At 35.5% G+C, this 15,239-nt stretch overlaps 1 protein-coding gene across 1 annotated transcript; it reads right to left on the bottom strand.

The window, feature by feature from the left end:
- Window positions 1-268: 268 nt before the first annotated feature.
- Window positions 269-2,677, bottom strand: LOC137742902 (cytochrome b561 and DOMON domain-containing protein At4g12980-like). The gene is made up of 3 exons (XM_068482842.1): window positions 2,036-2,677; window positions 1,226-1,480; window positions 269-726 (listed from the first exon to the last, which is right to left on the bottom strand). Exons 1-3 carry the CDS (start codon window positions 2,675-2,677, stop codon window positions 379-381), a joined length of 1,245 nt encoding a protein of 414 aa, XP_068338943.1. The 3' UTR covers window positions 269-378.
- Window positions 2,678-15,239: the final 12,562 nt, after the last annotated feature.

Raw genomic sequence — 15,239 nt, 5'->3', positions numbered from 1 at the left:
TTTCACCGTATTCTAGTGAAAGACACCGGCGGTGTGGGCTGAAGGCCACCTAGATGGTAGCCCAATCGCAAGAAGGAAGATGTATCAAACGATGTTGCTTTTGCATATTAAGAGGCAATGATATATAATCATAAAGATTTATAAGGTGAGCGATATCGACTCCATTGTCAACATCAATTTTCTTCTAACATATCACCTCAAACACCCGAAAACCTAAAATAAAAACAGAAGAGTTGCTCAGCGAGCACACAACAATCAAGGCATGTGGATGAACTGCAAAGTCCAACCAGAGTGGAAAATGGAATTAAGAGGAGAAACATAATTAGTTAACAAGGCATGTTCATGAGTTTTGCAAAAATAGGCTTTGAATTGTTCTATTCATTGGGATCCCGGTAATGGGTCTGTACCTGGTTCTGTGCCCGAGGAGCCTTGAGGTCCTGAACCAGATTGACCTGTTTGCCCTGCATATTGTTGTTCCCCTTTAGACTTTGCATGCAGGAACTTACTCCAAGTAAAAATCTCCAAACCAATCGCAACCAAAGCAAACATTCCAAGGACTCCGATGTAAACCCACAGCCAGGTTTTATTCGGCTTCAAAATCGCAATGCCATGGAATATGTTCACTGAGATCACAGCCAGCAGTGCATACCCTAGAAAATGATGGTACATGTCCCAATATTTCCGGTAGTCATCAGTTGCCGATGGCCTTAAACGCAGGGCAAGCATCTGCAATGCATAAAACAAAGTCACTCGTCTACAAGAGCACCACTAAATTGCAGGGTATGCCGAAATTATTTGTAAAGGAACTTTTCTTGTCGTGTGGGATGGAACAACGTAAAAAGATGACATGAGTAAAAAAATTAAGAAATTTTGTCACTAATTTCGGACATATGTCATCTTTTAACTGAACTGTTATGTCACTCAGCATTATCACGTGATCCGAATAGGCTTACATATTATTTGTTTTGATACTTTTGATATAAAATGTTAGACTAAAAGCAAAATATTCGTAAGGGAAATGTTCTTGTCTTATTGCAATGTTCATCTCTGGTGGAACGACATCTAAACTTCGAACACATGTTATATTTGAGATGTTTTGTCACTTTTGAACATTTTTACACATGTTTTTTTTTAATACATCGGATATGATATGTCCAGACTTGAAACAATTACATGAGACTCATCATATAAATGGAAGATAGGGAGAGAGATGAATGTTATTTACTTGTAATGTGGTGAAGGCAAATATGCAAATGGCGAGAATTCGATGAGTGGAGAAGCTGTAGTGTCTGGAAGCATGGCCGAGCCAGAGTCCGATCGCCCAACCAGCCGTGCCAAGAATGTAACCAACAATCTGGCAGGAGACATGAACCATATACCACTTTTCACAGGGAATAGGGCATTTTCTGAAGTACCTTGCTATGATCACTCCCAATGGCAACATTGTTCCCCACCCCACAATATTAAGAATGCCATGTACCTATTAGCAAAAGACAAAAAAAAGAAAGAATACTATTTACAAATTTAAGCAATGTGCCACATGTCAGATACTATCTCATTTTGTCACCATTTCATGGTTTTGAATAAATATTTAATTAAAGGGATGTTTTATATTCATCAAATTTTTAATATTTTTAGTTGTGCTATAAAGAAAAAAAAATGTGAGAGAAAAAAGAAATGAAGGATGAATCCAAGAAAGGAGATGGCGAAAAAAATAGGAAAGGAATGTGTATGAAATTGTACAGAAAATGAAGGAAAAAAAAAATAAAAAATTGCCTTCAGTTTCAAGTTTTTATTTTCATATAATATTTTTTACTAGCCCCTCCTTCCTCCATCCATCTTCATTCTTTATTTATTTCATATACTTCCTTGTTTTCTTTAGCACAAAAATTAAAATTACAAACAAATTAAACAAACTCTAAGTTATAACATCAATCGTAAATAACATTGATCTAACAGTTGACACATGACATTTTCATAGTCAATAGTAACCAAGAGATTACATGTTAGTTGGCTTGGCATCGATCTTACGTACCGTTCTGAGGTGATGCCGGCGATGTCCTACGCTAAGACCGTGTCCGCTGGTCATGTTTATGCTCTCTGTGCTATCCACATTCTGGAGAAAAGTGGAATGCATCTTAGGCTCCATAAGAACATCATCAGCCTCAAACCCTACTTGCCAAACATGATTCAGCTTCGAAATATCGTAGACAGCAGGAGCCCGGGGCAAAATTAACGTTGCGGATATCGACATGTACCCAGGGTTTACTTCACCTCTCATGTTCTTGACGACAACATCATCAAAATCTTGTGAAGGCTGAAGCCTACAGCCCAGCTTGGTGTCACTGGTGATGTTGTATTTTCTAACTGCCAACGTTGCATTGGGCTGTTGAATGCCTATAATAGCCCTGGTCCCGACCATCTGCGGTCTTTGGGGACCTGGGTTTACACCCCAGGCTATCCATTTAATAGGCATTCTAATGGTGAGCAAGATGTCAATTTCGGTGTTACTGTGAATGTTCCACCCGAATTCTGCTCCTAGAGTGATTAGTTTCTTGCAGTTTGTAATGTTCATGGGATTGATGGGGCTACAATTGGAAAATTGCTCAGAAATTGGGAAAAGAAGTGAGGAGGAAACTGTTAATATGATAAGAATTACAGATTTGGTAGTGGCCATGTTTGACTAGTTTGCTGAGTTTAAAGTTTCACTATACACACACATATATATGTGCTATGTACTTATGATGAGAACACTTTTCACTTTTTTATTTTTTAATTTATTTGTATAATTCGGGTAAGACTAAGGAAGAAGTTAAGAATATATAGTTTACAACTTTACTCTCTTTTTAGTTTTTACAGCTTGTTAACGTCACATCGCAGGTGCTTTGTAAGTGAGAAATTGCTTTCTTCCTGAGCAACCCAGCCATTTTTCTGTTTAGCTGTCAGAATTTGATTCTTTATTCATCGACAAAACTTAAAAATATGTAATTGTTGTTGCTTGTCTAATGCTTCAACAAATGTTCATACCTACTTTCGAGTTCTTGAGGGGTGAAGTTAATTTTGTTCATCTTTAAACTTAACAATTTAAATTTGTTTGTTGATCTTGTTCTTGTGTAACCAGCTAGCTGGTACGTATAAAGGTCAAGTCTAAGTATAGTTCTGCTTATGCCCTTGTAGATACTTCGGTTAAGTATATATATAAAATATCGACAACATCAATAGTATATATTGACTAAGCGTGACTAATTTTGTTTGATTCAATATTGTTTTTTTTTCAAAAACCGTCGAGGTTTCTTAAATAAAAAAAATATATTGACCATTATATTCACATTTTAAAACAACTAGAGTTAATGATACTGTTAAGGCAAGTGGCTTTTTCTACAGTGGTGAAAAAAAGTTAAGTCCTTGCATGACGGTGCGAGTTCGAACTCCGTCGTTAACTAATCTAACAGAATATATCGTTTGACAAAAAAAAAAATGATACTGTTAAGAAATAAAAGAATCAGAAGAAAAAAAGAGCAAACCTATTACAAACTACGATTTTAATTCTATTAATTAAAAGAACAACATATTTGCCAAGAATCATTCCACCGAGTTAAAGGGTGTATTTATATACACATAATTCTTAAGAAACAAGAAAGCAATATGCCCTAAAAAAAAGAACATTAATCATAATTCTTATCCAACTAACAAATCATAACATAAATTAAGTAATAAAGATACCCTAACATAGAAAACATCAAATTGTTAATGTTCCAACACTCCCAGTTATACTCATGATAGTAAACAACATCAGTTTTTCTTTTGGAAATCTGATGCTAATTGTTGATGACGACTTGCCATATGAGCAAAAAAGACTGGTACGATTAAGTTTTACTGGTTCCCACAATGGAGGAAAGAAAGTTCTTCTACTAAATTACTAATTATGAGGTAGCTTTAATCATGCCATGTACATGTTGGCCTTACCCAGAAATTAAAACTAGAAAACCAATGTGTCGATGAAAACTTGTTCCCATCGTACTTTAGCTGCCTCTGAGATGAAGCAAAATTGAAGATTCAAAAAAGGGAAAGCTAATGAAGATGTTGTGTAAAGTACTAGCGACCCCTTAGTGTTCAAACCACCAGTCGAACGTGTCAAGCAAGGGACCATTAAGGTGATGTCTGCACTTTTACCGTGCAAACATATATGTCAACATTATGCGTATTCATGACAAAATATAAAGAAAGGAGCTCGTATTTTCAGACCAACAAAAACGAAAAGATCGTGTTTCATGTTGTCTCGATGTATTCAACCCAAACAAATTTGTTTGAGCCATAAATAAAAATAGGGTAAATGATAAAAAAACTACCTCAATTATTGATGTCACGACACTTTCATACCTCATTTTTTAAAATTGATAATGTCATACCTCATCTTACAAATTTGTGTTAATGTCAGACCTCCGTCAGTTTTTCTATTAATTTCTCTGTTAATTGCTGACGTGGCCAGAGACAGGACCTACTCACTAATCCAATTGGATTAAAAAATAATTAAATATATTTTTAATGATTAAATATTAAAATATTAAAATAAGATTATTTTTTTATATAAAATTATGGGATCCACCCTCTCTTTCCTCTCTTTCTCTCGCCTCTCTCTTTGGACACCTGCATCCCCAAAACCTTTCCCACTTGTCCCCCCTCCCCAACCTTCCTCCCCCTCACCCTTTCTTCCCGCTGGTCCCCGTCTTCCCCAAACTCAAAACTATAACCACCCAACCCAGATCTCACCCCGCTCCTGTCTTCTCCGTCTTCCTCGAACAGTTTAGACGACACCCAGATCTGACAATCCGTCGACCCGATGTACACTGTCCCGTCGTTCGACATCGCCAACGCGTTCACAGTGTCCTCGTGCACCTTGACCTACTCGACGCAACATCTACCCTTTCTCTCTCGCTTCTCTCTCTTCTCTATCTCTTTTTAGACACTTGCATCCCCAAAACCCTTCCCACCCGTCCTCCATCCCCAACCTTCCTCCCCCTTACCCTTTCTTCCCCCCCGCTCCCAGTCTTCCCCAAACTCAAAACCAAAACCACTTAACCCAGATCCCACCTCGCTCTCGTCTTCTCTGTCTTCCTCGAACGATTTGGACCACACCTAGATCCGACAATCTGTCGACTCGGTATATACAGTCCTGTCGTTTGACACCGCCAACGTGTTCATGGCGTCCTCGTTCGACGCAGCAGAGATCTGAGTCCCGCCAAATCTTCAGGTTCTTGTCCCAGAAGCCTGAGTAAATCAAGCCGTTGTTGACGGTGATGCTAATGACAACGTCGTCATGTTGGATCCAGAGGCATTTCTCGTGGCTCGATGCGGTGTAGAGGAGGTTGTGGTTGATGACGAGGTAGGTGATTGAGAGGGAGGGGCGGTGCGGCGGGAGAGTGGCGAAGCATAGGTGGGAGATGGAGAGATTGAGGGGGTCTAGAGGGGAGAGTTTCTGGATGGAGAGGATAGATGGCAGCGTCTAGAGGGAGAGGTTGCGCATAGAAGACGGGAGCGGGGGAGGGGGGAAGAAAGGGTGAGGGGGATGAAGGTTGAGGGGGGACGGGTGGGAAGAGTGGTAAGGGTTTTGGGGATGCAGGTGTCCAGAGAGAGAAAGAAGAGAGATATGCGAGAGAAAGAGGAGAGAAAGGGTGGATCCCACAAATTTATACAAAAATTTGATTTGATTTTTAATTTTTTAATATTTAATTATTTTTTAATCCAATTGGATTAGTGAGTGGATCTTGTCTTTGGCCACGTCAGCATTTAACAGAGAAATTAACAGAAAAACTGATGAAGGTCTGACATTGGCACAAATTAGTAAGATGAGGTATGCCATTGTCAATTTTAAAAGATGAGGTATGAAAGTGTTGTTCGACCTATAATTGAGGTAGTTTTGTGTAATTTACTCAGAAAAATAAGGCTTGTTGTTGGTCAATGTATTTTTATTTATGCAAAGTCGCACGACTCTTACTCATCAATTTTGAAGCCCAATCTAGGATCTTATCCTAGGACTCAGACGACCTCTTCACATAATGTACTCCAACCTATCTGAGGGCTCGGATATGGTTTTCCTTAAAGCATGCATGTCTGTCATGCAGGCGACCAAACCTGAGAATATCTTACCTCCTTAAATACTTATGCACGCGTCATCTGTCACACTAATGTCACCATGCCAATCATGCGAAATGCCATAGGACACAACTAAGGGGCCACCTACTAGGAATTTTTTTATTTTTTTTTATTTTTTATCCAAAATGGTCCTTGAGATTAGCATATGCTAAAGTGCTTAATTGGTCATTATTTTTACAAGTTTTTCCTAATCTTTGTTGCTTGGTTTCTTTTGTTTTTGAGTCATTTACATTAGTTTTTTATTTTCTAGGTCAATTGGTACAAAAGGAGATAAAGGAAGAATTTTTGAAGAAATTGAATGCAATTTTGGTCAAGTGCTAGAATATGGCTATGTAGATACGTCAACTAGAAAAATTTGTGGAGAACAGCTCGGAAAGAACTAGGTGGTGAGCCGTGAAAGCTCTAGATGTCTAGTTTAAGGAGAATTTTATGGTTTTTGATTCCGAGGTCTAAAGAAGAGATTATTGAATTTTTGGTGGCCGCTGCTCAGTCAGAGATTTTAAGCGGGTTTGTGCTGATAATATGGTATAAGACGTGACATATTTGTACGACGAGAATGCTTTCGAGTTACGAGTCGATGCTATTAAAATATATTACATGTGTGCTGACCATGTGGGCTCAAAAGATATTTACTTATTCTAGTTGGGTTTACTTAAGTGTTTTTGGAGTGAAAATAAAGCAAGAAAGAGAGGGATTTAACCTTAATTGTGGATTGCTGCAATAAAAGGAGGGTGCGGGTGCAATTTTTGAGTGTGAAAAAAAGACAATTGCGTGACTTGCAGAAGAACATTCCATAATCATCATCATCGTCATTCCAACAATTGACATGATTTCCATTCTCTTCCATTTGCACCTTTAACGTTTATATCAATGTTGTGAAGTCTAGACTTTTGTGTTTGGCTTTCCTTTTCAATAATGAAATATGTACCACTTATGCTCAAATTAGTTTTAGGACATACTCTGCAAAAAGGGCTGCTATTATTGGAAATATTCACCCAAAGATTTGAGCCATCACTTCGAAGGTTTATTCATGCATATGCATTTTCATGCTTAACTCCATACTGCCTTTTGTCTGGTGATGTTGTCTAGTCAAAATTACTTGTTGTTGTCTAGTTGGCTGGGCACACAATTTAAGACAGCCCATATGGGCTGACTGACAGTTTTTATCCAAGATTGATTTTTCAACCATTGATTTGCACATGTTGTCCTCTGTGTTGACAAGTGTCCCTTGTCCTTGTTGCTGAAACTAAACATCCTATTTTGCTTAAATCCCTAATTGCTCTCATTTGGTTTTTGGGGTTGAGAGATTAATTTTAGAAAGAGTCATTGTTTTTCATCTTCATCTCAGATCCCGTAAGAGCATCAAGCCTTTTTATGGATAATATTCTTCTTTGAATATATAAATTTATCTTTGAAAATGTTTGCTTAAATCTTTTTATGCTCATTTGTTTTGGCTAGGAAATTTACATTTTTCAAAGAGTGTTTTTAGCTTTGAGCTACCTCTTATGTTCTTCATTGAAATCCTAACTACAAAACTATATTCATGTATTGAGCACATAATCATTGCATATTATGGTAGCATTGTCTTCACGGTTTTGTTTTAATTTGGTGGTTAAGTTCTTCAAAATCTTTAAACTGACCCTATTTTCGAATTCACGTTAGTTTTTTCCTTCAACTGTTTGACTAAAGAAACTGACTAATAATTGAATCCAGATTGCACACTATCATATCATGTGTGTTCATTGGTGTTGGTTTCGGTTTGAGCTACCTTTTGTATTCTTCATTGAAATCCTAATTGCAAAACCATATTCATGTATCAAGCACCTAATCATTACATATTAGGATAGCATTGTCTTAAAGGTTTTACTTTATAATTTGATTGTTAAGTTCTTCAAGTTTCAAATCTTTAAACTGACTCCATTTCAGGATTCATGTCAATTTTTTCCTTCAACTGTTTGATTGAAGAAATTGACTAATCATTGAATCTAGATTACATTTTCATCATTATGATATCATGTGTATTTGTTGGTGTTGGTATTGGTGCCACAAGGTGAAGAGTTCAGGAAGAGCTGTTATCTTGTGAAGACTGGAGATGACTCTATTTCGGTACAAGATGAAGAGTTCAAGAGAAGTTGCCACCTCGTGAAGACCGAAGAAATCCTTAACTCGTGCAAAGTAAGGTTGCACAAAGGTAAAGCTGCTTGATAGACTAGGTATAGGAATTAAACTTTGCGTGGTACTCTGTAAAAACCTAATTTGCATTAGTAGATTGGACTTAACGGAGAATCCTAGGTTTTTTAACCCAGAGAAAGGTTTTACTGGCAAAAAACTTCTTGCATTTTTTGTTTCTTAAACCTATTGACATATCTTATTGACTAACATATATTTCATGCATCCTATGAGTTGTTATTTGATAAGTGTTTGTGACTAAGTTTACACCGCATATTATGAGTAATTAAATAAATTGTTGTTGGCTAGGATAACTTGTAGTAAATTAAGTTTGATTCATAGATTTGCATTTAGTTAACTGATGAATATGTACTTAGTTGGCTGGTGATTTTGACTAGTCAATCCAGTATATTTCAATTCATAATTGCTTTGTTAATGCTATTTGCATAATGAATTGATATGTGAATGTGTTCTGGTTCGGGAAGTCTTGTTGTAAAACTGATAAGGGAAGATTATAACTAGTTGGACGTACTAGTTAATTAGGATTTGTTCTTGCAACTGCACTTTCTATCACTAACAAACTTATAACTAGTTGACTAGTCTACTGTGCAAAGTTAAATTTTTATTTGCAGGATATTCCGCCCGGTAATAATTTCAAATTCTTTCCAACAATTTTGTTATGCATTTGATTCCATGTCTAGCTAAACCTATCATCCTAAGGTTAGGACGAAACATTTGATTTAGTTTCTTAATTTTAATGTGAACTTGATGCAATTTTCATATTTGTGTTCTTGAATCTCTAAACGTAATGCATCATTGATTATTTATGGTTTGATGCTTAGCTACCATTATTCCATAGATATAATCGTGTTTGTTTGTGTTGAGTGATCATCTTGCCTTACATATAAGCACAACGATTTAGAGATTGTATATGCATATGAGCTTGACCTAGACTTGTATGGTGTGTGTATGTTTATCGTTTCCAAAGAGCTTAATGGATTGTTGTATGTTAAATTAGACTGACTATAGGCTAGTTGCATACGAAAATATTTGACTCTTGCCATGACCATTGGGAGAAATCATAGCAAATTGAGTTGGACCAAGACCTTTTTGTAGGTAAACTTCAAGAATTAAATTTGGAATTGTATGAATAGAGCATTTATTTGAGAAGAATATGCTTGAGTGTGGATTTCGAAACCTTAGGCTCACCATCTATAGATCACAATCCTAATTCATTACGATCATTCATTCATTGTTGTGTTTTATTTCTTTCTTTTATCATCTTGTTTAATTGGTTTTCTTATTTGCTTATCAATCAACCAGATTGTGATTTTTAGTTTAATGCTTTATTGTTTAGTTGAGTCATAATGCGAAAATAAAATAAAAAGAATCATTGTTTGTACTTTTGAGTTGATAATTATTATTTTTGCTTAAATTAATCTCGTCTCTGTGGGATCGACCCTTTCTTGTCATTATACTATCTTATTCAATTCGTCAACTTGTGAGGTTTAAATTTGTGTCTAGATTTGTTATTTGTTAACGGTCTAATTATCACAACAAGTTTTTGGCGTCGTTGTCGGGGACGGTGGTTGTGTTTAAGTATTTTAATTATAAGTTAACTTATGAGTATCAATTTTTGTCTTTACTAACAATTTTTATTTTCGCGCAGCATTTGGAGCTATTTTGAAATGCCAATTTTGGACATTTTACTAGGCTTATCACATATCACTGGAAAATTATGGACATTTACTTTCCGACCCAAAAAATGGATTGACATTCTGATTTTCGAGCAGGCAGATATCGTCAAAACAGTGTGCTGTGGTCAAAACTATTTGGGATTTGTTTTTTCCCTTCTCTTTAGTATTTCTAATTCTATTTAATTTAGTTCTAAATTTTTTTGCTTTGTTACTAAAGTTGTTTTCCTTGTTTTGTAGATATATCAATTTCTCAAGTTTTCTTAAGGTATATGCAAGGGAGACGATCGCTTAAACTAGCACTTGTTCCCGTTGATTAAGAACTTGAGTGCATTCTACACAATCTAAAGAGACAAAAGAGTCATCAAACTTTTCCAAAGGAATCAAAGATGGGTGATCGAGAATTTGCACTTGTCAGAATGCCTATTAAGGATACATATGAACCTCAACACTTAAATAAGTCATCATGCATTAGTTTTCAGCCAAATATCAATGGGAACATGAACTTGTCACCTTGTTTATTGAACACGTTGCCTCACTTCAGCGGGGACTCGAATGAAAATCCACATCTTCATATAAAAGACTTTTTTGACATTTGCAAGACGTAAACCATTCAAGGGCTTTACTCATGAACAAATCAAGTTGATTTTATTTCCTTTTTCATTAAAATCTAATGCTAAGTTGTGGTTGAACTCTTTGGTTTAGGTTTTATACATTCATGGAAGCAACTTGCTACGAAGTTTTTGAAGGAATTTTTCCCAGCTCAAAAGATAAAAAAACTAGAAAGGGAAATCCAATACATCCAACAAAAGGATCGTGATTTGTTCTTCGAAGCTTGGAAAGACTTTAAGAGTCTCATTCCTAAGTGTCCTAAGCATAATCACACAAGGGGTGAACTGGTAGAATCTTTTTATGAAGGTTTAAATGATACTAAGAAGGGCATTGTAGATTTTGTTGTTGGAGGTGTTTTGATGGAGAAAAGTGGAGAAAAAGCATTCTAGTTGTTCAATCTTTCAGTGAGAACTCACAACAATTCTCAATAAGGAACAAGACTGATGGCAGAAGAGGAATTTATAAGATCAAATCAAATGATGGCTTGCAAGCAAAGATGACATCTATGAATTGAAATATTGCAATGCTAGTTAAGAACTTGACTCCTCAAAGCACTCAACAAGTCCATACACCCGAGGTATATGATATGTTCATATCATGATTATAATACTGATTTATGTCTTTTTGATTTCTTTTACAAATCAAGAGCATGCGAATTATGTTGGACAAGGAGGCTATCTTCCAAGAATAATGCATATTCAAACACGTACAATCCATCATGGAGGCTTCATCCTAACTTCAGTTATGGGAACTCGCATAACATATTGAATCCTACACATGGTGGTAATGTACGACTTAAAGGTTTTGGTTCAAATTCTACTCAGCAAGTTAGTACAACTCAAGTTCCTCCAAGGTTTTCTAAGCCCAAGAAAATGTCCTTCAAAGATCAATTATCTGCTCTTATGCAAAACCAATTCTCTTTCCAACAACTAACTCAGACCTCTATACAGAATATTCAATCTTTTATTAAAAAGTTTGAAACTCAAGTAGATCAACTTGCTAACGCTTTTAATAGAAGGAAAATTTGTCAATTTTCAAGTTAGATTGTGTTGAACCCAAAGGGTACTTAAGAACTCAAGTCTGTTATGACATTGCAAAATAGTAGAGTTATTGGTGACAAGGTTAATGATGTAGTCCATGTTGATGAGAGTAAAGTTATTGAAGATGAAAACATGTCAAAATCAATGAAATGGGACACAAATACAACTCCTAAGGTTGCTGGACAAACATGGGCAACAATTTCTCATGGCTCTCCTAGCTCATTTGTGGAGGCATATATGCCTCCTATTCCATATCCATAACGCTTGAAGGCTAACAAGCATTCTAATGATATCATTGAACATTTCAAAAAGGTAGAGATTAATATTCCTTTGCTCAATGCTAAGTTCTTGAAGGACCTTTATACGAACAAGTGGAAATTTAAAGAACATGGGAATGTCATACTTTCTGAAAAGATTAGTGCAGTGATTCAGTGGAAACTGCCTCCAAAGTTGAGAGATCTTGGAAGCTTTACTATTGCATGCACCATTGGGAAACAAAATTTTGAAAATGCATTAATTGATCTTGGTACCTCAATGAACCTTATGCCTTATGCTGTGTTTGAGCAACTTGGTATAAGCAAGTTTAAGCCTACTTCAGTGACTTTGCAACTTGCTGACAGATCAATTAAATATCCATGGGAATTATTGCAAATGTATTAGTTCAGGTTGATCAATTTGTTTTTTCAGTAGATTTCATCATTCTTTATATGGAGAATGCTCCTACACCAGGCCATGACCTTCTATTAATCATAGGGCGTCCTTTTATGGCTACAACATGCACAATTATTGACGTGAAGAAGTGATTGCTCACTATGATTGTTTAGTTCATAACTGTGGAATTAAAAAATTTTGAAGCTACTAAAAGTCATTCTGATGCTTATGAGAGTTTCCGGGTTGATCATTCAGTGAATTATGAGTTTGTGACTATCAATTATAAAGATCTTCTTGAGGCATGTTTGAATGTTCCACATAAGGAGTTTAAACTCTTAAGTTAATCCCTTGAAGACTCTTCTTTCAAGTTTAAGGAGCTTCGAAATGAGGGTTATAAAAGTGCATATACACGAAAAAGACCAAGGTGCTCCATGATCGTCCTATCATTCAGAAGAGTTTGAACCAGGTATAAAAGTGCTTTTGTTTAACTTCCATCTTGAACTTTTTCCAAGTAAGCTCAGAACGAGTTGGTATGGTCTTTTTGTGGTCAAGCAAGTGTTTCCTAATGGTGCAATCGAAATCTGGAGTCTCGCTTTGATAGATTTGTGGAGGGTTTTAATCTCACGATTCCTTTGCCAACTCAAGCTTAAATGTTTGTGAGGTTCGGCTAAAGGCCTCCAAAACCTAGCACTACTAGGAGACAACCCAACATGGGGAAACATCTCTACACCCCAGGGAAGTTTTTATCATCTGTTTCTAACTTTTCTTATTTTTAATTTAATTTTATTTCTTCGATTTATCTTTTTGTTTTGCAATCTTAATGCTTACTTGTACATTGCAGACTTGAGTTATTTTAACATTGAGGACAATGTTTGATCAAGTTTGGGGGATATTTAGACTTTTTGATAGTTTCGTTTTTCTTGTTTTTGTTGTCGATTTTTATCCATGTTGCTTATATTTGCTAAAAACTATTTTGATTGGTAAGGAATTTGACAATTTAGCCTACACTATCTTTTTTAGAATTTCGTTATCTTTCTAACCATATAAAGAATGCTGAATTTGGATAAATGGTTCAAAAGTTGTGACTGAATATCTAACGGAAGGTGGAAATTGTTAGCATCATTGCATATATTCTGTTTCTTTGGTCCACTGTTAAAATTTTGCATACCTGTTGTTCAAAGTTTCATATGGTAGTTTTCTTCGTCTTTTCGTCTAGTTTCTAAATATGTAAAAACTTTGGAATTCCACCATGTATTTTTTAAGATAGAGAAGGAAACTCGAGCATAGGTCCGAAGCAGTGTCCAAATTGAATTGTATTGCAAGAATCGGTGTGTTTCATTTTTTTTTAATTTCTTTTTGTTATTCACTTTTCTATTTTTAAATGTTTTTGATGAGTCCTAATTTCATAAAATAAAAAAAATATATATTTTTGTTGAGTCATTTTTAGTTAAACCTTCCATAAGTTTATGATAATACTTTCTTTTCTTTTAGAGTCACACGCTTATTTGAATTGGTGGTGATTCTATCCTTTATTCATACTTCTTGCATGATCATTCTCAGGTTTAGTTTATGCACATATCCAATGTTAGTATGATTTACACTTAACTTTGAGAATTATATGTGGATTTTAAGTGAAAACTTATTAAACCCTTGTGAGATTTTGAGCTAAATGCACGCATAATCTTTCTTGAGAGTTTTGTGATTGCATTATCATTCACTAGAATTTGCTTCACTCTTGAGGCGGAATCCTAAGTTATGCAACAACAAGGAAATGATTTTAACCATCATTGTGTCATTTGAGCATTTCTAACCAACATGTTCATTATATTCCCTAGTTACCATTTTGAAGCCAAACACCTAGCCTTTTTGTTCATCGCCCACATTCATCGTGACCCATTTAACCTATATTAGCCTTACCCTATAGCTTGAGAGATGCAAGATGACGACGATTGAGATAAAGGTTAAGTTCTATAGCAAAGAAGTGGCATGTATGGGATACCATGTGTCTTGTTATATCTTTTATTGTATTTTTTTTTTTCAGTCATTGTATAAAAATAAAAATAAAAAGTATCAAAGAGATTAAGAAAATAAAAAGTTTGAATGCGTTCCATTATTTATCATGAGTCTTGGATGCCAAGAATCAAAGATCAAGTTTCAAAAGAGGGCCGACCAATTTACATAATGAAGATATCTTGGCATTTCTAAAGTTCTAGTTCTCCTTATCCTTTCTTTCATAACCGATAACTTTGCCTAACTTACAATCCTTGTAAAGACCATTAATCTTTGGTGTTGCAGTGATTTACATTAGCGAAGAGATGATTTGAAGAGCAAGCTTATGGAGTTTTATAGTGCATATCATGTTTTGAGTGAAACACTTTATCCTCTCATTGTAATTTCGTTGTGATTAATGTTCGTGGTGGAGGATTTGAAGTGGAAGCTTTGTTTTACATATACATGTCCGGGTTGAGTAAGTTGTATTGATACTGGTTATTTCACTCATTACACTTGAGAATGTTGTGTAAAGTTTGGTTAATTCTTTTTTACAAGATACTTAAATCTCTTGAGTATGTGACTCTTCTCAATTTGCTTTGAGGCTACTATATGGAAGGTTTAATGTCTTTCTTGTTTTCTTTGTGTTGTTTTGCTTGAGGACTAGCAAAATCTAAGTTTGGGGAAATTTGATAAATGCTTCTTAATTGGCCATTATTTTTACAAGTTTTTCCTAATTGCTTGGTTTCTTTTGTTTTTGAGTCATTTACATTATTTTTATATTTTGTAGGTTAATTGGTACAAAAGGAGATAAAGGAAGAATTTTTGAAGAAATTGAATGCAATTTTGGTCAAGTACTAGAATATGGCTACGTAGATACGTCAACTAGAAAAATTTGTGGAGAACAGTTCAGAATGAACCAAGTGGTGAG

The sequence above is a fragment of the Pyrus communis genome, chromosome 8 (genome assembly GCF_963583255.1).
Source record: "Pyrus communis chromosome 8, drPyrComm1.1, whole genome shotgun sequence".
Lineage (NCBI taxonomy): Eukaryota > Viridiplantae > Streptophyta > Magnoliopsida > Rosales > Rosaceae > Pyrus > Pyrus communis.
The sequence above is the reverse complement of the archived record's forward strand: the minus strand, read 5'-3'. Positions and strand labels throughout refer to the sequence as shown.